The 25770-nt window shown below is 43.1% G+C and overlaps 1 protein-coding gene across 2 annotated transcripts in view; it reads right to left on the bottom strand.

Moving 5' to 3' along the window:
- LOC138246421 (alpha-tectorin-like) overlaps positions 1-25770 on the bottom strand; it is a 119352-nt gene that overhangs the window by 39495 nt on the left and 54087 nt on the right. For both annotated transcript variants that reach the window (XM_069201029.1, XM_069201030.1), the window contains 3 exons: positions 22665-22715; positions 19247-19377; positions 8249-8527 (listed from right to left, as the gene is read on the bottom strand). In XM_069201029.1, the coding sequence (XP_069057130.1) occupies positions 8249-8527; positions 19247-19377; positions 22665-22715 (461 nt within the window). The remainder of the gene's footprint in view (positions 1-8248; positions 8528-19246; positions 19378-22664; positions 22716-25770) is intronic.

The following is a 25770-nucleotide window of genomic DNA, read 5'->3' as shown; positions in this document are numbered from 1 at the left end:
CCCCTCATGGAGTGGCTCCAATTCTAAATGCACGCCACCCCCTAGGTCAACCTTCCATGGCACACTCCTCTACAGGCCACCCGGCCCCTGATCAGCCTTCAGCGACTCCATCATTTACATAATTTCTCCTCATGCTCTTGCCTCCTCAAACCACTTCCTTCTCTGCAACCTCAACTACCATTTTGACAATAGCAACAACACCAACAGTGCTTCCCTGCTCAACAACCTTGTCACAATAGGACTAAAGCAACTGGTCATCTTTCCAACACACTTCGCTGGACACACACTCAGCGCCATCTTTCCCACCAGCAACAACTGCACCGTCTACAACACCTCCACGCTTCATTGGACTGACCACCACTGCATCCATTTCACCATCACCTCACCAACCATCCACCTCTGCACATTCTGAGCCTGATTTAGAACTCGGCAGACAGGTTATTCCATCAAAAAGGTGACGGATAGCCTGTCCTCCAATATCTAAATCCACTAGGATAGAATGGGGTTTCAATTTCGGAGGACGTGATATCTGTCACTTTTGTGACAGAGTAACCCGCCTGTTGAGTTCTAAATCAGGCCTTAAGACGGGGAGCATGGGAGCAACTGCATGTGGAAAGTTGCACAAATGATCTAGTTCTTTTTTAGAAACTTCTAACTCTTTAATCACATCTGTAGGTGGTCCATTTTTTCCAAGGTAAATGATAACACCACACTGACATATACATTAGATAATACAGTGATGAATACCTCCAGTCCAGATAATGGAGACTTTCTGACAATTACTTTAAAGGAGTTAATCTCAGCAGTAGAACAGAGCCCAAGAACGAGGCACCTGACCCAGATGGAGTCTCTGTTTATCTTTTTAAAACAATTAATTCCCTGTTGATCTTGTTAAAACAATTTAGTTCTCTGGGTACATTACTAATCAATGTATTGCGTAGTGCAATTTATGCAGGTACCCAAAAGTCTTAGGGGGTCATTCTGACTCCCGCCGGCGGCGGTAACCGCACGCCTGGCGGGAGCCGCCGAATGACCGCACCGCGGGCAAATGACCGCGGTGGTCATTCTGAGTTTCCCGCTGGGCTGGCGGGCGACCGCCAGAAGGCCGCCCGCCCGCCCAGCGGGAAAACCCCTTCCACGAGGATGCCGGCTCCTAATGGAGCCGGCGGAGTGGAAAGGGTGCGACGGGTGCAGTTGCACCCGTCGCGATTTTCAGTGTCTGCCAGGCTGGCGGGAAGGGGGTCGGAATCCCCATGGCGGCGCTGCCTGCAGCGCCGCCATGAAGGATTCCTCAGGCCAGGGGAAAACCGGCGGGAAACCGCCGGTTTCCCTTTTCTGACCGCGGCTTTACCGCTGCGGTCAGAATTGGCCTGATGCACCGCCAGCCTGCTGACGGTGCATCCGCGGTCCCCGGCCCTGGCGGTCTATGACCGCCAGGGTCGGAATGACCCCCTTAGTCTAATTCAGTTATTGTCCTGATCTTCAGGAAGGTGGACCGAGCTGATCCATGCACCTATTGTCCTATTCTCTTCATTGACTACACTGGCAAAGTTTTAGGACGAATTCTGTTAGATCATTTAGAATCTTGGGCCATGAGAAAGGAATTATTTCAGATGTGCACTACGGATTTAACAGGGCTTGGGGATCGTCGACCAGTGGCCGAATCTTCATCCAAGGCGAAAAGAGGCTGTCTACCTCTCACTTTTAGTAAACTGAGCATCAGTATGACTATGTTGTTATGTGTACAACTTTTACAAATGTGGGGGCACCTGGTTAAAGTAAAGGGGACTCAATTTGAACAATCAATAGCTGCTATGTTTAAGTTTGCAGCCAAATTGGGTTCTTCCCCTTTGAACGAGATGATTAAAATATATAAGGCTAGATGCATTTCAGTGGCTACGTATGGTGCAGGTATCGGGGGTTTCTACAATACCACATGAATACAGATTGGTGATCATTCCTTCCTGCGAAGGATACTCTTTGTTTCCATGAGTGCACCTACTTTGGTGTGCCATTCGGAACTGGAGCTATCATATGTAGAAGATTTTATAAAAATTGCCCCTTTGTTGTTGTGGCTGTCAATCTGGTCAAGGCCGGAAGCCTCACTCCATCCTGTAATTACTCAAGGTGTAAATCCGTTTTATTTTACTTACAATTACTACAGTTCAAATGGGCATGCCTTGGAGTATAGAGACTTATAGTGGCAGCAGTAAGATTGCGTAATATGGTGGGCAAGTAGTTTCATGTTACGCACAGTTCACTTAATGAACTGATTTGTTGTAGGGCTTAATACCAATGTTAGTTGTATATTGATTGTTGGAATTACTTTATGCCCAGATTAACTCAATATTTGTTTTTAATGTTGTATGTAATTGCTATTTATTGTTGTATTATTGTATTTGTACTTTATGTTTTTTTTTTTAAACCGAAAAAACAAATGGACTGACTTCACTGTGTCTGTTAATGGTTGTAGAAAAACGTGTTTAATTGTGAAATAGTTACGTACGAAATATAAAATAATAAGTGCATGAAAGAGCAATGATGAATGCAGGGTCGAGAGGGACAGTGAGAATGCAAGTCATGCTTGGAGGCTGGCAACTACATTGTGGTCAGTAGTTAGGGACATGCGAGACCAAAATAAGATGATTGGCAGCTCTAAATCCCTTGTGTAATCAATCCAGCGCTAGTCATGAGGGTAGGAGAGCCTGAAGCCTCTTGCATTTTTCTCATCCCTCTGCTAAGCCAGTTGTCTCACCTAAACTGCAATTTCAACTGTGATTTGTTTCCAGATATCATAGATACTGGCACATATTTTACACATCCACAGCTTAATAAATATCCTCTCTGTGCATGTACTGCAATGAAGGCAAACAATTCTCATTGCACATAGGTTTGTGTTGCCATCGAAGAATTATTGCTCCATTTGCATGAGTGGAAAACAGAAGCGTATTCTCTATTGAGTACTTTGAGCACTGGAGGTGGAATCTCAGCCTTTACAACTCCTAAAGGTAAAAGTCAACTTTGGGTACTGGATTCTCCCAAATACCTCTGCCACATCTGCAGCCGAAAACCCACTGCTTACAAGTATGTAGATATTGGAAGCCGGTAACCTTTGATTTGGACCTTTACTTCCAACTCCAAAATCTGGTTCATGTTGATTTATAGTTCCTGGTATGGGGTATTAATAATCTAGATTCAGGAATACTAGGATAAATTCTGCATGTTCTTTTCAGGTTCTCTGGACTATTCCACTGACATTTACAACCACTTTTCGTATGTGGTAAATGTGAGGGATGGAATGAGGATGAAGGTAAGTGAGTGCAGAAGGCATTTGGGGCAAAATGAGATTGTGATATAGTTAGGTGCTGTTGTCTGCTTCTTCTTTGGTGCTGGGGGAGCGGACAGAGATTGGGTTGTATTTGTGACTGCAACCCGTGCTCATTTCCATTTATTACATTCATACAGGGTCCAGATCTGCACCAGGTAAAATTAGGTCTAGTGTTTTCAGACCTAATCATTTTGGGTCACTAATCCTGGACCATTCATACTGCGGTGGACTGGTATTTTCCCATAGATGCCACTCAGCTGTACCCATAATATATGATTCATTTGTGTATCATTTTAATGCTGGTATTGCTTGTGTAGTGCAAATCCTTGGGGTAGCTTGTTGTGCTGTATACATTGGAATCACCATCATCCATTGATGACTTGTGTGATTTTTTTTGTTGCTATTGATGAAAACAACATGTGCACATGTAAATATATGACTGGTTACGCAAACTACTCTGGAAATGCTAATTTGCATCAACGTATTTTAAAGCATATTATCATATCTTGCAAGGGCTATGTCTCCCATAACTTTTTGAGGTAGCCACTGCTGTTTTATCTGAACAGTCAAAATACACAGCTTGGGGCCTATTCACTAACTGCAGTTTGTAGTATGGTTAGCAGTACTGCAATAGGAGTACAAAATGTTAGTAACAAACCTCTGTGTGTAGGTCTAAATCTCTCCGATCTTCTTTGTGCAGAGATCTCTGCCCTATTGTTGAGGTCTCCTGCAAAGTTATGCATTCATTTTTGTATTTTTGTATTTTTGGCGAGACAGAGAGGAGTGGCTGGAAATGGAGACTACTACTAAAAGGAAGGGATTAAGGGATGTGTAAAGAAGGGTTAATGAAGGTTTAGGGTCTGCTCAGCTTCTGTGTACTTTTGCAAGACTTCCTTTGTGCACAGCCTAGCCCAGGTCCCCAGCACTCCGTCCTGCATTGCCCAACTCGCTGATTTGAACTCCGACGTCGTGGGACCCTCCTTTGTTGCTCTGAGTCAACCGCCGTCCTCAGATCTTTTAAGTGCTTGTTCAGATGCTTCTGCGGGTGCTGCCTGCTTCTGTGTGGGCTCTCTGTGTTGCTGAACGGCCCCTCTGTCTCCTCCCTCAAGAGGCGACCTCCTGGTCCTTCCTGGGCCCTAGCAGCACCCAAAATCCTCAACCGCGACTCTTGCAGTTAGCAAGGTTGTTTGCAGTCTTTCTGCGTGGAAACAACTCTGCCTCCTCCAGCACGCCGTAGAACATCCTCTGACCAAAGGAGAAGTTCCTAGCACCTTTCGTTGTGGCAGAATCTTTGGCTTCTTCCACCCGGAAGCAGCCCTTTTGCACCTTCATCCGGGGGTTAGTGGGATCCTGCCCCCCCGGACACTTGCGTGACTCTTGGACTTGGTCCCCTTCCTTTACAGGTCCTCAGGTCCAGGAATCCGTCTTCAGTGTTTTGCAGTCAGTTGTTGTCCTTGCAGAATCCCTTATCTCGACTTTACTGTCTTTCTGGGGTAGTAGGGTAACTTTACTCCTACTTTTCAGGGTCTTGGGGTGGGGTATCTTGGACATCCTTAGTGTTTTCTTACACTCCCAGCGACCCTCTACACACTACACTAGGCCTGGGGTCCATTCGTGGTTCGTGTTCCATTTTTGGAGTATGTGGTTCGTGTTGCCCCTAGGCCTATTTCTCCCTATTGCATTTTATTGTGTTCTACAGTGTTTGCACTACTTTCTAACTGTTTACTTACCTGATTTGGTTTGTGTGTGTATATTTTGTGTATATTACTTACCTCCTAAGGGTGTATATCCTCTGAGATACTTTTGGCATATTGTCACTAAAATAAAGTACCTTTATTTTTAGTAACTCTGAGTATTGTGTTTTCTTCTGATATAGTGTTTAGTGATATAAGTGGTATAGTAGGAGCTTTGCATGTCTCCTAGTTCAGCCTAAGCTGCTCTGCTATAGCTACCCCTATCAGCCTAAGCTTCTAGAACACCTCTAATCTCCTAATAAGGGATAACTGGACTGGCAAAAGGTGTAAGTACCACAAGGTACCCACTATAAGCCAGGCCAGCCTCCGACAGGGCCTCACAAAAAATGGATGAAAATACCAAATGCTTCCGATGGTTACTAAGATGTTAAGCAGAAGCTCAGTGGAATTATAATCATTTTGGCATTGCTAGTATTTTGCCCCATGTACATTTCATAGAAAGTCTAGTTTCTGTTTCTAAAAAGCATATTTATGCCATTCTGTTAGCTTCTTATACTGAATGTCACCATCAAAGTATTAATGTTAGAGTTTTTCTGGGCTCCAATAAAGCCCAGCCTGGAAAGTATTAGGCAAATGGGTTTCTTTGAGGACTACTTGGTGGCTGGGTAAAGCAGCAAAGAATCCCTGAGAGGAATGTGCGCAGTGAGGTTGTGCCAAAGACAAAACAGCTATGCAGAATACAACATGTCCAACTCTAGGGAGGGGGAAATTAAGCAATGTGATTGCTTGGGTTTCAAGAATAGCCATAAGAAGGTAGCAGTTCAGTTATTTTTTCATCACAGGCAGAAAGTGGTTCTGGCCTGGGATTTGATTAATAGGCTGAAAAGTCATTAGCAATGTTTTGTACTTTAGTCACCCCATTGACATGCCTTTTCCCATTAGAATGCTAGAGATTATTTGACATTTGGGGTAGGTCGAACTTAAGCCTCCTTAACCATTTTTCACAAAACTTAACCAGAACAGATTTGTGATTTGTTTCCCACATATTCGATATTGTAAAGGTATAAGGAAATCTGTGAGGGAAAGTTCATTTTAGAGAATGCAATGCTACTATCACCCAGCACGCCCAGACTTCTTCTGATAAAAACGCTACCTCACATTGTGGGTAGGCGTATCACCTGGGCAAGAAAAGCACAAAATTGCGACCATGGAGAGGCTTTGAAAGTAGCTTTGAAAGTACCATAGCTGCTATTGACATAGAAAACAGATGTGGGCATGGGTCAGACCCTTTCTGGGAATGCATTGTTCTCCCTCTCTTAATGCGTGGCAGCTGGAAAAAGTGCTCCAGTGAAAATGGTCTTTTCCCCAGCATTAGGTAAGGATTATGCATGTACTATGGCAACTCACAATAGTCATATTAGCAGTGTAGGTAATTACAATCTAAGGTTCCTTTTGATTTTGTAATACTAATGCCTACAAAACAGCATTCAAGCAAAAATATGTTGTGGTATATATAAATTGTAGTCTGCTCCAACCAGCTATCAAGTCAGGGATGGCCCATCCTGCCAACACCTATTCCCCCTTTGCCTCACTGTTTGGGAGTAATAAACAAAGACCAACTACCAGCTATAGCTAGTCATGTGACCCAAGATACTACCGGCAGGCACCAAATGGTTATGACAAGAAAATGTCAACTTTAAAAAAGTTGCATTTTCAAATTTGTGACTTAAAATTCAACTTTTCCATTAACAAAAGATTTTAACTTACAATTATTTAGAACCAACCTTGAAATTTGCACCTGCTCCCAATTGAAAATTACCACTTATTAAATGTAATAAGGTAACTCAATGTTATCTTATGGGAGAGGCAGGCCTTGCAGTAGTGAAAAATTAATTTCAGAGTTTTTCACAACCAAAACATATAAAAGTGAACGGTGCATGTCCCACCTTTCAAACACCCTGCACTCTTGCCTATAGGCTATTTAAGACCTACATTAGGAGTAACATATGTATTAAAAAGGAAGGTTTAGGCCTGGCAAAAGGTTTATTTTGCCAGGTCAAAATAGCAGTTTAAAACTGCACACACAGGCTGCAATAGCAGGTCTGAGACATGTTTAAAGGGCTACATAAGTAGCAGGCACAGTCAGTGTTGCAGGTGCACAGGTAGTATTTAATTTACAGGCCCTGAGCATATGTAGAACTACTTTACTAGAGGCTTACAAGTAAATTAAATGTGCCAAATAGGTAGAATCCATTTGTGCTACATTTAAAGGAGAAAAAACAAATACTTTAGCACTGGTTAGCAGTGGTAAAGTTTGAAGAGCCCTAAAGACCAACAAAACATGTTCAGAAAGGCATAATATTTAGGAATGACCTTGCAGAGGAGGCCGGGTTCAACAGTAGACATTGACAATTGCAGCTCAAGTCCATTTTAGACAGAAGCTTACAGTAGGATTTTCATTTAGGGAGATTCACTCGAAGCAGAGGTCCAAAATGTAGGAGATCCCCCAAAAAAACAGTAATTTATTTCTGGTCAGATCCCACTGACTAAATTACAGACTTACTTTCCTAGAAATGTCTGTCATTTTAAAATTACTGTCCATAAACTGACAGGAAAATAACAGTACACAGTAGAACAACAATGGAAAATACCTGCAAGCTGAACCCCCTAGTAAATGCTTGCAATTACTCACCAGTCTTGGACACAATACAATGCTGAATTTCATAATTTTGGAATGGAAAGTATAGCTATATGAAGATGAAAGAGGTCTCATTAGTCCCTCAACATTATAGAAATTCCACCTGTTAGAAGAGCAATTTAATAATTGTAGAGGTGGGGCTGGTTGTTGAACACCAGCAGTGCCTAAATAGTAAATGTTAGAGACACTTAAGTGGCTGTTATTGAAAAATACAACTGCCTCAACAAGTGCAAATTAAAAAAATAATAATAAACCTAACTCAAAGTAGTGCTGGATTTTTATGGATTACCCCGAACAAGAATTTAGAGATAATTTGATCCCTATGCTTTCTAACTTCTATTATCATCTTATGCAAAAAAATCAATAGATACAATGTTCTCTGATGTAGTGAACCTGAGTCTATCTGGTAAATCTGAGTGAAGAAATAGAATGAAACTTGCAACCAGCTGACAAGATCTACAAGTACCAGATATCCAGAATCCAAAAAAAGAATATGGTAGTAATTGAACAACTTTGTCTAACACTCACCTTGTCTGATGCACTCCCAAAGTATGACACTTTGTCCCATGTGACAATAAAAGTCCATGTTGCCTGAAAATTGATGTTAGGGAAGTAGCTGTTGATGTCGTTAGACACTCTCTGCAGCAAGCCTGGTGTGGTGGATTCTCTGTAGTAGACCTTTCCACCATTCCTTACATCAACATCTGCCCAGAATGGAGCCACAAAAACAAAACCTTGTATTGGGAAAGCATCTGGTGTGTACTGGGGGCATGGGGCTCCGAATGACACAACTCCATTGTTGTTCACCTGTAATCATTAAGTTGAGAAGTTTTCTTCAAAGACACATATATTTATCTCTTTACAAGTCACTCTGTCAATACTGTGTTTTTTCACAACAATATGGTTTTGTTTTTCAGATACATGCTTGGAAGCAGACCAAAAGGTAACTGGTGAAAGGGATACAGTTTTTCATGTGATGAGTGCAAATTATGAACTATTTGCAATGTGAAACAGAACATCTTTTAACTCAGTGATTTAGGTGAAATTGAAGAAACTATGGAAAATGATCCTTACTAGTACAAAGATCACTTCTAAGCTCATATCATACTGCTTTTAATGTTTCTACATTGCCTGTGGCCAACTATGCTTGACTCCCTCAGCATGGGTAGATAGCACCCTAAAATCATTTGTGTTGAAACAGAATCAGAATGTTACCACCCACTCAGAAATCACCATCCCTTTTTCAGTTCCTCTAATATGTCTATAGATTACCACCCAAAAACTGGTGCCATTTGGGAAAAACTCAGACCATGTATGATCCTGCATAGAGTGAGATAAATTTGATTGCACCCATGCCACAAAATGCCATATAGCCAGAAAGACTTACTAAGACTTTCAGTTGTGAGTTGCCATACTTAATGATTCTGTTTGACAGTTCCGCACAAAATATTAGTACCACAATGTGAACAGAAATATGTACATTTATATGTTTAGTATCTGGCAAAGTCTTGACCCACCCATAAAAGGGCATAGGTGTGAAATGGGTGGAAAGACTGTTCTGGATGTCTCTCAAGCCAATCTATGCTGAGTCAAATGGGGGTACAAGTGCTGAAACCCATATTTGTGTAGGAGGGTAAAGACCGTAAATAGTAAACTGAAAGCAGCGGTTCCCAACCGTGGTCAGCAGACCCCTAGAGTTCTGTGACAACTTCCCAGGTGGCCCGCAGGCCTGTGCTGGCAAGAAGGCACTTGTGCGTGTTTTTATATTTATTACTTCATGTGTACATCAGTTTTAAAAGTAATGCAAAGTTCCTTCTACATCCATCAGCTTTCAGGCAAAAATAAAAGCATCAAGATATTTCCGGTAAGTAATGTACCTGCTGGAGAGCGATGGCAGTTTTGTCTAGTGGCAGTTTTGACTCACCTAAAGAAGAATGTTTGTCATGCATAGAACATTATTTTATATGCATAGCACAGTGGGTTGCTGCTTTAGTCACAGAGATTGTTTTGTTAGTGTGCAGGTCACAAGTTACAATTGTAATCTAGCACATTGAGCTCTGAACTACCATCACAGAGCTGCATGCAAACTGCCTGGCACAAATTAGAATGTTATATTTTTTCTAAGCCTTTCAATATGTTTATGCTGCTAAAAAAAGATTTGCTTGCGTAGAAATACATTCTCATTATTAAAATCAAAGCTGACCACTGTCTTGTGTTCTCCTGAGTCTGTGCTTCTCCAGACCAAGCATTCTTAGAAAATGTCTACTAGTGTGGGTGACATGTAAAGTGCTCCAATATATTTCACTGGTATGAGAAGTGCTGTAAAACAAATGAATTACATGTGACAGAGAGGCTATGGAGAGATGAGAGGCCCTCATGGTTTCACTTCCTTTTCCCATCACATATTTATGTGAAAAAGCTTTCTCAGATCTTTTGTACCTAGAAAATCAAAACAAATAGTTTAGGAAATGTAGAATCTGACCTGAGAATTCAGTTTCCTAAATAAAACCAACCATTGAAAAGTTAGCATTTGTTCGGTGTGTACTTGTTTGTATATGTTTGGGGAATTACTTTTTTAATGTTTGAAGCTTAAATCATACAAATTTCTTGGGGCTCCACTGCTTCCAATGGTGATTCAGTGTGGGTCCTCAGAAGTCAAAAGGTTGGGAACCACTGTACGTAAGATGCATGTCAGTCATATTTATTTGGAGTCATAATTTCACTCTGACCAGCTAGGCATTCGAGCCAGCAGGTTTTGAACAAAATGGAAACTCTGCACTTGTTCAAAGGGCACATCTCCATAGGGAGTGATCGCGGAGTCACAATAGACCAATGCAAAACGGTAGCTATTAGAAACGGGGTCCCTGGTTGGAAGAGATATGCACACTATCCATGTAGGGACTGCAATCCTAGTCAGGATAAGTCAGATATACACCCTAAATTAACCTGTGCTCAACCTCTGGTAGCTTTGCACAGAACAGTAAGGTTTAACTCAAGAGACAATGTGTAAAGTATTTGTGTAACACTTAAATTAAAGTAACACAGTGAAAAAAACACAAAAAGACTCCACACAAATATTTATCTGAGTAAAACAAGACCAACACAGCACAAATCCAATAAGTAGAACCTGAGAAATGAATTTTTAAACATTCATATCTCGGGCGATAGGCCAACGCAGCAATGCAGTGGAGCAGAGTGGCAGTCCCTCCTGGCAGCACAGCAGTACTTCTTCCTGGCAGAATGTCCTTCAGATCCATAAGTGTACTGATTTGGTAGGGTTTGGGGTCTAGTACTTATACCCAGTTAAGTCTTCGAAGTTGGGAGACATCAAAGAAAGGCCTTTGAAGTGCCCAAGACCCTGCCTTTCATTCTCTGGCTCCAGACACTCTACAGTAAGTTATGCTGCTCAATGTTAGGAGAAAGGCACAACTCTTTCCAGTTATAAGTGTCAGTTCTTCCCTCCCATCTAGCCCAGGAAGGTCCATCAGTGGGTGATAGGCCATCAGGATGCAAATGCCACAACCCAACTTCCTTTGTGTGTGACTTTCTAGATGGGATGCACAAAGTCCAACTATCACTTACTCCAGATGTCTATCCAGAGACAGGCAGAAGTACAGAATAGTTAAAGTAAGAAAATGGCAAGTTTCTAAAAGTGGCATTTTCTGACTTGCATTTAAAATCCAACTTCACCATAAGTTGTGATTTTAAATTGTGAGTCCAAATGCACCAAACTCCAAATTTCTATATTTTCCCAATTGGAAGTTAAACTTAAAGATTGATTCAAGATACCACCACTGTTAATCTGTGGGAGAGATAGGCCTTGTAGAACACATTAAATAGTTTTTCACTACACGGACATGTTAAACTTGTAAGTACATATCCAACCTTTTAAATACACTGCACCCTGCCCTGGGGGCTAACTAAGTTCTACCTTAGGGGTTGCTTATATGTGCTATAACTGCTGTGAGACCTACAATTGCAACACACAAATCTAGTCTATTTAGTTGCTCCCTGTGTAACTATACTTTCTGCCTCAACCCAACCTGGTGTGGTATTAACATTTCATTGCTAAAATCCACACGTTACCCAGGTTTTATGATGCCCAGCTGAGTTGCTTATCTGTGTGTTACTGAACACCAAATCTCTTATCAAAAAGAGGCATGAATTTGTGAACTTTGTGGCTACTTATGCCCCGTTATTAGGTTCCTCACGAAAACCTGGACTGACACCTCGTCAGAGTGCAATTCCAGTAGGCTATGATATTTATAGAGTAGCTATAGAGGGTAAGCGGGAAAGGGAAGCCACATTTAGTCCTGCCACTCACTTGGATGGGGAAACTCTGATTTTGCCTTCAAATAATAATATCATCACTCTCAATGGCACTTTGTTGTATCGTACACCTGGTCCGAGAGACAGATTTATTTTATCCGTTCAGACCTCCATGGAGTCCTAAATGGAGTTTTCCAACTTTACCCTTTTGGGGGACTTTAAATTCACTTAGAGCTTGAAGGAAATATAGAGACTGAGTATTTGGTCAGCTGCCTTTGCAGTTTTGACATCAGTCAGTTAGTTAACCTAACCACAAGGTTAATCACACGAAGGATGGGATATTCACAAACTACCCGGAATTGAGCTTTGACAATGTTCTACCTCTGATATGGTTGGACCATAGTGCAGTCGTTTTCAAACACACAGTTCCAGCCATAAATATGGCTCTCTCAACTCTCTACATTCTACTAAGTTCCGCCCTTGGCAAAAATTGATAACTCTGAGCTTGAAAGGGCATTGAAAAATCCTATTCCAGTACTAGATAATAATACAGAAGATGCCACCTTTGCAGTCACTTGACTAGCTTCAGAAAAAACTATAAGCAAACATAGGAAAAGTACCTCTGCTCTGTGGTATTCCCCTGAGCTGTAAAATTGAAACAAAAATGCAGGGCCAAAAACCAGAGATGAAGGAAAGATAACAGTTTTGAAGAGAAAATTAAATAGAAGCTCATTATAAACTAGAACAAAACACTGCTAATCTGAGAAAAAACAAATACAATACAGAAAAAATTAATACAGCTAAGGACTCCAGAAGAGATCTTTTTAAGACTGTTATTGCACTCTCAAATTGCAAAAATAGCTACATTTTCACCTCTGATCAAACTTTCTGTAACAAGTCAGCAGAGTTTTCTCAAACAATGGTAAACAGCATTTATAATGATTTTTCTTCCAATCGAGGTGCTACCTCCTTAGCTGTTTCCTTGAGCTCTTCTACTTCTCCTTTGGGGCGGCACGATAATGGTGACTGCACCCTAAGTATTCATGGTAGTTTTACTCCTTTCACTGAAGACAGAAATGACAAGACTTTTGGAGACTACTAAGTCAGGCTCTCCTTCGATCCCTAGCCACCTCATGTGCTGCATAGGACGATCTCTGTTTATCTTACTGATCTCCTGAATAATGTTCGGACTTCTGGACATTTTTCATTAGCCTGGAAGAAGGTCTTGGTTCTTTCTCTTCTGGAAAAGCCCCCATTTGATCCAGGTGACACTATAAACTACTGCCCTATTAGCTGCCCACTGTTGCCCGTTGAAGATACTTGAAAAGGCTACTAATGAGGGCTTTATGTCCTTCCTTAAGGCCAACGACCTTTTGGACCCATCACAAGATGATTTCAGACCTACACACTGCACAGGATCAGCCGTAGTTGCTGCTACTGAGAAGATTTAAATGCTAGTATAAGAGAGGGAGGGCTGGTGAACCATTGTTCGCTAATCAACTGGCTAGAAAGAATCCGGATCAAAGGAGCAGTCCTCACCATCCTTAGTTCCTTTCTATTTCACAGAGAACAGCTGGTTGTCTTTGGGGATTTTACTTCTAATCCATTATCTCTTCTTTGTGGGGTGCCTTGGGGGTCATTGTTAAACCCCACACCTTTCATCATCTATGTCACCCCCTGGCGAAACTCATTTGGTCTCATGGTTTCTCAGTGGTCTTTTATGCTGAAGACTCATAAATAGTCGATTTCAACTAGCGTTGATGAGGTTGCCAACACGTTTGAAAACTGTTTGGCTCATATTATAATTTGAATGCAAGAAAACTGTTTCACATTGAACTCTGAGAAAACAGAGGTGCTTCTCTTTGGCAATAACATCTCCTTCTGGAATACTTCGTGGTAGCCCTCCAATATTGGCCCTCTTCCATCCCCGGCTTGGAAAGTAAAGAACTTGTGGATTATATTTGATGGAAAGCTCTGTTTCTCACAACAAGTTAACCATGTCACATGCTCCTGCTTTCATTTATTTGGGGTATTGAAAAAATATTTAGTTACATTCCCCAAAATCTGCAAAAAATGGTCATTGTGGCCTTCGTCTGTTCTAAGATCGATTATTGCACTGTATATATTTAGGAACTGAGAAATGTTTGTAAGTGAAACTTCAATCATTACAAAATGCAGCAGCTTGACTGCTTGTAAAAATTCCTAAATTCATTTCCGTATCAAAGAGCATGCATGGCCTTCATTGGCTACCTTTCTGTGAAAGAGTCAAAATTAATTATGTATGTGTATGGTCCACAAGACAGTGTATAAAACTGTCCTTCTCTACTTTCAGAAGATTTTTTGCTATCATGTCCCCAGTCGTAACCATAGATCGGGTGTGGCCAATTTAGTGGCCATTCCAAGAATAAAGAAAGCTAGATGGGGAGGCAGAAGAATTTCCTTCTCAGCATGCAAGTTTTGAAACAACTCTTTCTTTGCAATCCCAACCAAATTGTCTACCGTTTAGGAAATTATTAAAAACTTGGGGGCATTGTTTAAGAGCCCCTAGCACCATTTGAACACCACATTAGCATTATTTTCTTATGCTAATGTGGCATCATGAGGCCAAAAACGGCACGCTTTATTTACAAAGTGGCGCAATGCATGCATTGCGCCACTTTGTAACCTGTTGCATCACATTATGCCTGCACCAGGCATAATGTATGCAAAGGGGGTGTTCCCCACTTAGGGGGGGTCAAAGAAATGGTGCAAGGAAAGTCAACAGATTTCTTTGCGCCATTCTTTTCAGCACTTTTAACGTCTGCACAGAGCACGCATTAAAATGAGGCTTCCATTACTTACAATGGGCTTCTGGGTGCTTTGCAGGATTGGCATAAGAATTATTTATGCTAATCCTGCAAAGCACCAGACTAGCATAAAAAAATTGTGACGTTAGTCCCCTAACTACCACTATGTGCAGCATATTTTAATGGTGGTGTTAGAGAGCACTAAGGGGCACAAGAAATGTGGCACCTCACTGTGTGCAGCGCCTCTTTTCTTAAAAATGGCCCTTGGCTGTTTACCTCCCTCTCTAAGTAGATCTTTCATAGCTCCCTTATAGGACGCTAGTGCGAAGATGCCTCTGCATTTGTGTGCTCTAAAAAGTTTACTTACTAAAAAGGAAGATTTTGGCCTGGCAAGGGAGTACACTTGCCAGGTTGTAATTGCAGTTTAGAGCTGCACACAGACTGTGCAGTGGCAGGCCTGAGACATGTTTAAAGGGCTACTGTAATGGGTGGCACAATCAGAGCTGCAGGCCCACCAGTAGCATTTTATTTACAGGCCCTGGGCACATATAGTGCACCTTACTGGGGACATACAAGTAAATTAAATTTGCCAATTGTGCATAGGCCAATATTACCAGGTATTTGAGAACAGAGCACCTGCATCATAGCACTGATTAGCAGTGGTAAAGTGCACAGAATCCTAAAGCCAGAAAAAATGAGGTCAGAAGGCAAAATGTTAGGGGAAACCACACCAAGGATGCCAGGTCTAATAGTGGCCCAGAGATTGAGGCCCATATTTATACTTTTTTAGCGCCGCATTTGCGTCATTTTTTGACGCAAAAATGGCGCAAACTTGCAAAATACAATTGTATTTTGTAGGTTTGCGCCGTTTTTGCATCAAAAAATTATGCAAACGCAGCGCTAAAAAAGTATAAATATGGGCCTGAATTTCTTAAAAAGAAGTAGTTTCTACAAGTGATCCCAACAAACACTAAATACAAAAAAAAAAATAATAACACATAATATAGGGTGGCTCTTAAAAGAGCTATTTCCAAGCTAAACATAGTTAAATTTAATGAAAAATCGAGGTTTTGAGGTTTAAAAGGAAGGATTCAGCCAGTCTGGCTAACTCTGTAAAGATAGGGAAACTTAGTTTTATAGATTTATAACTTTTTTGAAACAATTATGGAGTACTGTGAATGTAGCTGAAGGAGAAAAATCCCCAGTTGCCTGTCTGAGTTGGAATCACAACCATGAGCAAGGTAAATAGCAGACACACACCTATTGATTGCAGACTACTGAACTCAATAGTCCCCAGTGGGTTTAATGGCGCATTGCACCCTCAGCTGATGACCTGACTTCACAACTGCCTGCCGTTTCCTGCCTAAGATTAGCTTTCAGGAGTTCCTCTTTCTGTTTGTACCACTTGCATCAAGAAACTCAAAGATGGTGCTGCTCTCAAGCTGTCTTGGAAAGAGCGTAAATTTATTGGGTTCCACTGCACCTGTGATGTATGAGAAGCAGCAAACTCCAATAACCAAGTGGTACAAAGGGGCAGCTCCTCCGCAATGGCATAGGAACGTCGCCCCCCCTTGGCCAAGAGCCAAGAGATTAGAAATAAAACAATAGTTCAATTAATCAATCAGGAATTTGTAAAGCGCACTACTCATTGTGAGGGTCTCAAGGTGCTGAGGTGGGGGGGAGGTGGTGCTACTTCTCAAACAGGCAGGTCTTGAGATGTTTCCTGAAGGTAAGGAGGTCTTTGGTCTGACGCAGGTGGGTGGGAAGAGTGTTCGACGTCTCGGTGGCAAGGTGCGAGAATGATCTGCCACCGGTTGTAGTTCTGCGGACGAATGGGACGGTTGCAAGGTTGAGGTCTGTGGAGCGAAGATGCTGGGTTGGGGGCGCAGAAGGAGAGTCATCTGTTGAGGTATTCTGGTCCGGTATTGTGCAGTGCTTTGTGACCCTGGGTGAAGAGTTTGAAGGTGACCCTCTTCTTGACTAGGAGCCAGTGCAGGTCTCTCAGATGGCCTGTGATATGGCAGAGGCGGGGGATGTCCAGGATGAGGCGTGCAGAGGCGGTCTGGATGCGTTGCAGCCTCTTTTGGAGTTTGGCCGTGGTTTGCCGGTCTAGTTTGCTGCTTACGAGGGCTTGAGTGACAGTTCTTCTGGTTTCTGTGGGGATCCATTTGTAGATCTTTCGGAGCATGCTGAGGGTGTTGAAGCAGGAGGAGGGGATGGCATTGACTTGCTGGGTCATGGATAAAGAGGAATCCAAGATGAATCCTAGGTTGCGTGCATGGTCGGTGGGGGTCAGAGTGGCTCCGAGAGTAGCAGGCCACCAGGAGTCATCCCATGCGGAGGGGGTGGAGCCGAAGATGAGGACTTACATCTTGTCGGAATTGAGTTTGAGGCAGCCGTTCTTCATCCATTCGGCGATGGCCTTCATTCCTTCATGGAGGTTGGTCTTGGTGACGGAGAGGATCAGCTGGGTGTCATCGGCGTATGAGATGATGTTGAGGTTGTGGGATCGGGCGGTGTTAGCAAGCGGGCCATGTCGATGTTGAAGAGGGTCGGGCTGAGAGACGAACCCTGGGGTACGCCACAGATGATTTAGGTGGCCTCCGAGCAGAATGGGAGGAGGCAGACTCTCTGGGTTCTGCCGGTGAAAAAGGAGGTGTGCTAGTCTAGTGCTCTGTCACGTATTCCTGCATTGCTGAGGCGTGAGCGAAGGGTGTGGTGGCAGATGGTGTCGAATGCAGCAGAGAAGGGCAGGAGGATGAGGGCTGCGGTTCCACTGTTGTCCAGTATGGTTCTGATGTCGTCGGTGGCGGCGATGAGGGCAGGTTTGGTTCTGTGGTTGCTGCGGAATGCGGATTGGGAAGGGTCCAGGGAACAGTTCTCCTTGAGGAAGCAGGTTAGTTGTCTGTTGACAGCCTTCTCAATTACTTTTGCCGGGAAGGGGAGCAGGGAGATAGGCCAGAAGTTCTCTAGGTCCTTTCAGTCCGCCTTGGGTTTGTTGAGGAAGGCGTTGATCTCGGCGTGTTTCCTGCTCTCTGGGACAGTGGTGGACTTGAAGGAGCTGTTGATGATCTTCCGTAGTTGGGGTAAGGTGACGGAACTTGCTTTGTTGAGGATATAGTGAGGGCAGGGGTCAGATGGTGAGCCGGAGTGGATGGTGTTCATGATTTCAATAGTGTCATTGTCGTTGACGGGGGTCCAAGATAGTAGGAGGTTGGTCGGAGGTGAATCTGTGGTGTTGGTGGTTGCCAGGGGGTTCTGGGTGCTGAAGCTGTCATGGACGTCTGCAATCTTGTGGTGGAAGTAGGAGGCTAGAGAGTCTCAGAGGTCTTCAGATGGTGCGATGTCGTTGATGTTGGAGCTGGGGTTGGAGAGTTCCTTCACGATGTTGAAGAGCTCCTTTTGGCTGTGTACGTTGTTGTTGATTCAGTCTTTGAAGGCGGTTCTCTTGGCGGTTCGGATGAGTTGGTGGTGTCTGCGGATGGCGTTTTTGAAGGCTGTGTGGTTGTCCAGAGTCTGATCTTGGTGCCACTTTCTTTCAAAGCTACAGCAGCTTTGCTTAGATTCGTGGAGGTCGGCGGTAAACCAGAAGGCCACTCTGTCGGTGCATCTGTTGGAGGGATCCTTGATCGTGGCAAGAGTATTGGCACAGGTGTAGATCCATTGACTGAAGTTGCGGGCAGCTGCGTCAGTGTCAGTGGTGTCGATGGGTGGGTTCTGGGAGAGGGTCGCAATAAGTTACAATATTGTTTTATTTGGGAGGGGTGGAGTTGGGTTATGGGATGTGGGAGAGGGTAGGAGGTGAAAGTACACCTACGTGCGCATGTGTTTGGCCGGTCGCATGAGGCCGGCCAAACACATAGTCATACTTAGGTTTCTCCAGCCCGGCTGTGTACATAGTGGGCTGGAGAAACTGCACAAACCCTACGGTGGTGTCTGAGTGGTAGTCGGAGCCACTCAGACCAACCCTGATGCTGCTTCCATGCTAGCCTTAGCATGAAAGCAGCACCAGTATGGCTGGGGAGCCTATGCTCGTGTACCAGTAAAAGCTGGGACACCAGAAGGGAAGTGAGGCGGCAGAAGTCAGTCCAAATGGCAGATAAAGGTAATTTTTTTATGAGTTAATTTTTTTTTTCTTCACACAGATACCCATCACTCCTCCTCCCCCGCTGGTGATACACAAAATATTTTTTCACATGACAAAACTTCACACATCCCTAACAGGAAACTGAAAAACTAAGCTAGTATCGGATGCATAGAACATAATATATTTTTAATGTTAGTTTTGAAATTAGCATTGATAGGAAAACTAATATAAACACGGTTCTTACTAACGTGAACTTTATCAGCAGTGCAATGATTACTGTATTTTGCTATTTCCATACAAAGAAACTGTCCTGCATACTTTGAAACGTCTTATCTACAGGTTACAACAACACAGCGGCTGAATGACGAGAGAGCAGGTACTTACGTAGACGCCGTAGTATTTTTTGTTGAAGAAGATGAACGGAACTGAGAGTTTAACTTCTGCTGAGAAGCCGTCGTCTACCGCTGGAGTGATTTGGTCCCTTTCACTTGGTCCATAGGGATACAGGATACTTGCTAGACCACAGAAAGAGGTTTCTTATTGAGGGTAAATATGTGTTCTATTTAGCACAGCCTTCTCATTGCCCCTTGATGTGCAGTGCTCACATTGTAGTAATTAGCAGCACTCTTGTGCACTATAATTAGTCTCAATGGCATATCACTTTCGATGGTTGCGATTAGATTTACTGAGGTGTGCACTCTCAAACGCTTTATCAATACTTGTGTGAATAGATTCCCCAGCTCCTGATGTATGTTTAGGAGTAATGTGATTCCTCTTCTAAGTGTACAATAAACTAAAATTTAGACCAGATCGTCATGGGATGCAGTAGAAAAGATGTATAAAACATGCATATTATGGCAACAAGTTTGCATTTCAAGCAACCTACTTTTTGCCAAAGTTCCAATTTAAAACTTGCCTACTTAGTAGTGAATTTCAGAAGCAAACCAACTTTACATTTCACTGTTCGCTAGATATGAACCTAGCTGTAATACTCGTCGAATCGTGTTTTAGGTACAGTAAAAGAGACTTAAATTTGACCAGTCATGTCCAAAGTGTGTATTGGAAAAGAGACTTATTGTACATATGACTGGATTGCCTGCAGTTGTCACTTTGTAGACAAATATCTCATGAGGCAGCTGAAATGAATTCCACAACAAAAACATACTTGTGCCCAATTAAATATATGTAACTAGATTGGTCTGCCAACAGTTTTATAATTCTTTGCCATTTTCACGAAGGTGGAGAAGTTTAAAAAATGCTACTTGTTAAAAAATCATGAAAGGGTTATTGGTCACATGCAACAGTCCCAATGATGTTTCTATAATTGTTATCAAATGCTTTGATGGTTCTGCCACTAATAATGTCTCCCTTAATTTGATTAAAAGTCGTATTGCACTCGTCATTCCATACCTGCACTCGTCATTCCATACATGCTTTTTGTTTTAGCAATTTCTACAATGCTGCAGTTTTACTCGTCCAATCAGGAACACATTTAATTTAGTATTCAACTAGCCCTTCAATGGATTTAGGATGATCTTTGTCCTCAGGAGCAGGTGCTTCATCAGTCAGCTTAACAATGTGATCTTTGCTAGGCCCTCAGTCATCCAGACAGACAAGACCCCTCGCTATACTGTCCACAAATTTCAACTCAGTGTCAAACTTGACTATCATCTCGCAGGCAAAAATATCCACCTCATGACCCTCACTTCCCACCCACTAATCAAAATGTCACAAAACGGCGGCCTCCTTTTGTTCATCCCCACACTTTCCACTTCAACTACAGCGGCATTATGGTCTTATTGATCATTCACCATCAGCACAGACTTAGGGCCTGATTTAGGAAAAGTGGCGCTGCATTCACTGCGGCACCACTTTCTTTTGCACCCCTTAGCACCCCAATGGGTGTGCTCTATTTAGCAGGCATAATGTGGTACTAGGGGTTACAAAGTGACAAAATGCATGCATTGGGCCACTTTGTAAATCTGGTGCGGCGATTTTCGCCTTGTTGGGCCACATTAGCATAAAAAGATGACGCTAATGTTGCACAAGGAGGTACTAGGCACTCTTAAATCAGGGCCCTAGAATTTATTCTCCTCAATAACCTTGACAGTGAGGTACCTAGCCCCCTGTCCACCATTAAGGCCTTTACATACACGGCCAACATTGCCCTTCGGACAACATTGTGGTAGGCCATGTGTAATGCTGGATTTACATAGCCTCAGAGGTTGTAAATACCGAAAAGTGGCAAATTTACTTCACAAATGTAAACGTACCCAATAGTGTCAGATACCTTCCTGAATCAGGCGTCTGACAATGCTGCACATATGTAGGATGTATATTCTACTTTCCTAAACGGTGGAAATTTAATATTCTTTGCCAAAGTGATTCTAATATTAAAATAGGTGTCTTCTGGACTGAGCTCTCTGCGGTTTCAATAAATCTCTTTTGCATTTATTCTATTCATAACAAAGTTCCTCCCAGCCTCACTGGAGACAGACATATTCCTTGCACATATTATAACTATGCTAGGTTAATGTTCCGCAAACCTGGCTAGCAGAAAACTATGTGGTGAAAAAGTCCTGGGGAAATTGCCTTTACATTAGCGTAATCTTCCGTAATGCCTGAGATTATGCCATTACGCACATCATGGAAATGTGATTTAGTTTGGGTCGAATCCTATTTCACTAGTACAGAAACAATTAATGTAAATGGCTATTGTTCACGTCACTTCCAATTTTGCATAATTTGTTAACACAAAATTCAGCCTTGAGTCCTTTGAGGATGCGATGTGCAAGGCCAGCATTATGTGTAATAATGAACAATTTTCTCTAATTTGGGGCTTTCAATTGTGGAAATAACACAGGTTTCACATAGGCTTAAGGCGGCAACTTCTTACTTTACACAAGGGCCACAAACACAGAATATTCCAACTTGCATTGGAAAATATAATGACTTAGGACCTGATTTTGAGCTTGCTGGATAGGTTAATCTGTCACAGACATAACAGATATGCTGTTTGCACTATTAGAAGTGTATTATATCCTCTGCCACCAGTCACAGCTTACATTTTTCATGAGGAGGGGGCGGAGGCGGTGCGCGGGGGGGGCAGCGCGCAGGAGCGGGTCAAAAAATGAATTTAAAAATGAAATGTACCCTCTCCTCGCTGCACCTCTCCTCCATCTCCTCAGGCTGCAAGCAAGCACAGGCTCCCAGCCTGCCCTGTGGCCAATCCTGACGCTGCTCAAAGCAGCGTCAGGATTGGCTGGGGGCGCCCAGCCAGGGTGCTCCCAGGCAAACTGTGAGCCTGTTCAGGCTCTGTCCAGCCCAGCAACCGTGTTGCTTGGCTGGCGAGAGCCTACAGCGCATGTGTGTTTGGCCGGCCCGAGACGGCCGGACAAACACACATGCGCTCTGACGGGAGTGCACCGTGCCCGTCACCTCCGTGGCCCCGCCCCTTCCACCACAAAGGAATAATAAACATAGTTTATCATGCCTTTGTGGTGAAAGGTTTGCAGCTTCTGACGCTGGTGGGGGCGACACTCCTCTGCCCTTATGGAGGAGCCGCCCCTGTGTGCCACTCGTAATAAGGCAGACAGGGTATCTCATGTTTGTGACAGAGTAACCCTCTGCCAAGTTCTAAATCAGGCCCTTTTTCTCTACCTCCTCGTCTAAGCATGGCTTATAATCTTTCCTACATTTACTGCTTCACACTGTGTTCTTAATTGTCTAAATCAACACAGTTGTACACATACCTCTGTACATATGCACAAACATACTCATCATCTACTTCCATATATTATACCTCCTGCTTGTCCTCCCGTCATGCCTCCTCCTCCTCCGAGAGTGGTCGAACCTAAAAGACACAAGGAAAAGTTAACAAGCATCTGCAATGCAATAGGTCTAGCATTTTCTTGAATTAGAGCTACTGGCATTGTAAATTCTTAACTGGACTTTTCTTGCCCCATAAATTGGTCATCCCTGCCTCATAATGTTGTCTTTCCTGCCATATAATTTCAGTGGCCCAGCATTTAACTAAAGCACTTCCATTTACCTTCTTCCTGTCTCTTAAAACATGTACAATTATCATGTAAACCTTTATTGGGAATAAACTTTTGGAATTAGAGTGTAATGCTCAAAACACCAAAACAAAAATATTATTTGGGAGGGATTAGAGGGTGAAAAGATGGAGGGAGTCAAGAGTAAAGACTGAGAGGACAAGTGGCGAAGTAACCGTGTTGTGGGACTCGGAGTAAGAATGGAAAATGGTTGACTGCAATTTCGGTAGGAAAATACAGTAGTAATTAGATTTGAGTGCGGTCCATAGCTCCCTGGGCCGCAGTGTCATTACACCTGTTGCTCCATTGATAACTAGGCCAGCAGAAAAAGAGAAATGAAAGGAATACAACAGACAAAAGAAAGAAAGAAAAGGGGTTGCAAGGAAATGAAAGAAGGGAAAGAAAGAATGAGAAGATGAAAACACAACTAAGAGAAGAAATAGAGCAAACGTGTGAGAGAAAAGAAAAAAAGGGAAGGAAGCTAGCGAGCGAAAGATAAAGAGGAAAAATAATGAAAGAAGGGTGAAGAGAAAGAGAAAAATGAACATTAGAGAAAAAAAGAGATATGGTGAGAGAAACAAGCAGCAAAAGAACCAGGGCATGTATGTACTGACACATTTCCCACAGACACAGAATGGGAAAACCACATTGGCATTTCGGGTCCCGAGAAGTAACTTGTGGCTTCCACATACACATGGGAAAAAGAGGGATTCATAGTAAAATGTGAATTGACAGATAAAGATAAGAAAAACATCAGAGAAAGGAAGGGAGAAAGATCTAAAAAACAAAAAAAAAGTGAAAGGACGCATACCAAGTCAAAGGAAAGAGCAAACAAAAAAACAAAGAAAGAATGGAGGGAAGAGAAACAAATAGTGAAAGAATGAACACCTGATGAAGAAAAAAAAGAGGAACAAAGGCCCAGGTTTATACTCTGTTTGCGCTGAATAAGCATCATGTTTTTACACTAATTCAGCGCAAACCTAACTCCAAATTTATACTTTGGCGCTAGACCCGTCTAGTGCCAAAGTTTTGGGGTTACTCATTTTTTGCTAGCAGGAAACTACCTTGCGTCAATGAGATGCAGGGTAGGCGTTCCCGGGCAAAAAAATGACTCTAAGGCCCTGGCGCCTTATTAATCCTCCCATGTAAAAATGGTGCACAGGAGGGAGGTGGGCCTAAATAACGGTGCTAAGTTTGCTTAGCACCATTATTTAATGCCTGAATCAGGGAAGGTGTTTGGGGACCTGTGGGACTATTTCCATGGTGGAACACCATGTAATAAGTCCACAGGTGCCCTCTCCAGGTCCCAGGGACACCCCCACCCACACCAGAAAGACAGTAGAGGATGGGGGAACCCATCCCAGGTAAGTGCAGGTACGCAGAATTAATAATCTTTGAATTTTTTTAAAAGTGTTATTGGGGGCCCTGAAATGGCCCCCATACATGGCACTGGGTGCAACGACCATGCCCAGGGGACCCTTGTCCCCTGTGCCGGCCATTAGGGTGGTGGGCATAACTCCTGTCTTTTAAGAGACAGGAGTCATGTTGTATGGTATGTTTAGCTTCAAGAAATGACACTAGGCTAGTTAGAGTCATCTTTTTTTACTCTAACCAGCCTAACGTCATTTTTTGGTGCAAAACCCCCTTCCCCCATACCGCCACCCCCACCCAGCTAACATCATACTCCATGACAATAGCCCACCCTTTGTACTGGATTGCGTCATTCCATAAATAAGCCGGCCGGCGTCTTGGAATGGCGCTAGCCAGCAGTTTTGCTTGAAAATGTATAAATATGGGACAAAGTTTTTGTAAGTTTGAAAGAGGAGGTAGCCAGAGGAAGAGGGAATTTAAAAAAAGGGAGGGAAGGGAGGGAAGTAGAAATAAACAGTTGAAAGAAAGAGCAAAACTGTTAATGTTTGGATTTTTTAAGAGCTGGAAAGAGAAAAGTGGCAGAGAAAGAAAACATTGAGAGTAAAGAGGAACGGAGTGAGATAGGTGAAACAGACCCTCCCTAATAACGATGGCAGCTAAGAATAGATTTAATTGGCTCCCCCACGTCCTCAAACAGAAGTCAGAGAGTGGAACAGAGGGGGACACTGCAGAACAGCAGGAGGTGCATTAGCAAAGTTGTATGAGAACCACAATACAGCAATATTGGGGCGCTTCAGATCAGGATTGGGGGTATAGACAGAGCTGTGTGTCGGCCCAGTGTTGGAATAACAGAAAGGCAGCAGGTGAGGAAGAAGAAATGAAGCACTGTGTAATTTCTGGCACTGGAATAATGGGGTGCTGCAGGTTAGGGTTGAGGTGCACTGACAGAGTTGTATGTCGGCTGCAGTACTGGAATAGTAACGGGCACACAAGGTCAGAAGTGAGGTATGTTTATGGAGCTATATGTGGAACCTAGTATTGGTGTGCCAGTGTTGCCGAGTGTTAGACCTGACATGCCTTAGGGTGGTCACCCCTAACTTTTTGCCTGCCTCCCTCCACTTTTTGGACCCTGTTTTGCTGGCTTTTAGACTCTGCGCACTTTACCACTGCTAACCAGTGCTAAAGTGCATATGCTCTCTTCCTTTTTAAACATGGTAACTCTGGATCATACCTGATTGGACTATTTAATCTACTTATAAGTCCCTAGTACTGTGCACTACATGTGCCTAGGGCCTGTAGATTAAATGCTACTAGTGGACCTGCAGCACTGGTTGTGCCACCCACTTAAGTAGCCCCCTTAACCTTGTCTCAGGCTTGCCATTGCAAGGCCTGTGTGTGCAGTTTCACTGCCACCTCGACTTGGCATTTAAAAGTACTTGCCAAGCCTAGAACTCCCCTTTTTCTACACATAAGTCACCCTTA

Source organism: Pleurodeles waltl, chromosome 7 (assembly GCF_031143425.1).
Source record: "Pleurodeles waltl isolate 20211129_DDA chromosome 7, aPleWal1.hap1.20221129, whole genome shotgun sequence".
Classification (NCBI taxonomy): Eukaryota; Metazoa; Chordata; class Amphibia; order Caudata; family Salamandridae; genus Pleurodeles; species Pleurodeles waltl.
The sequence above is the reverse complement of the archived record's forward strand: the minus strand, read 5'-3'. Positions and strand labels throughout refer to the sequence as shown.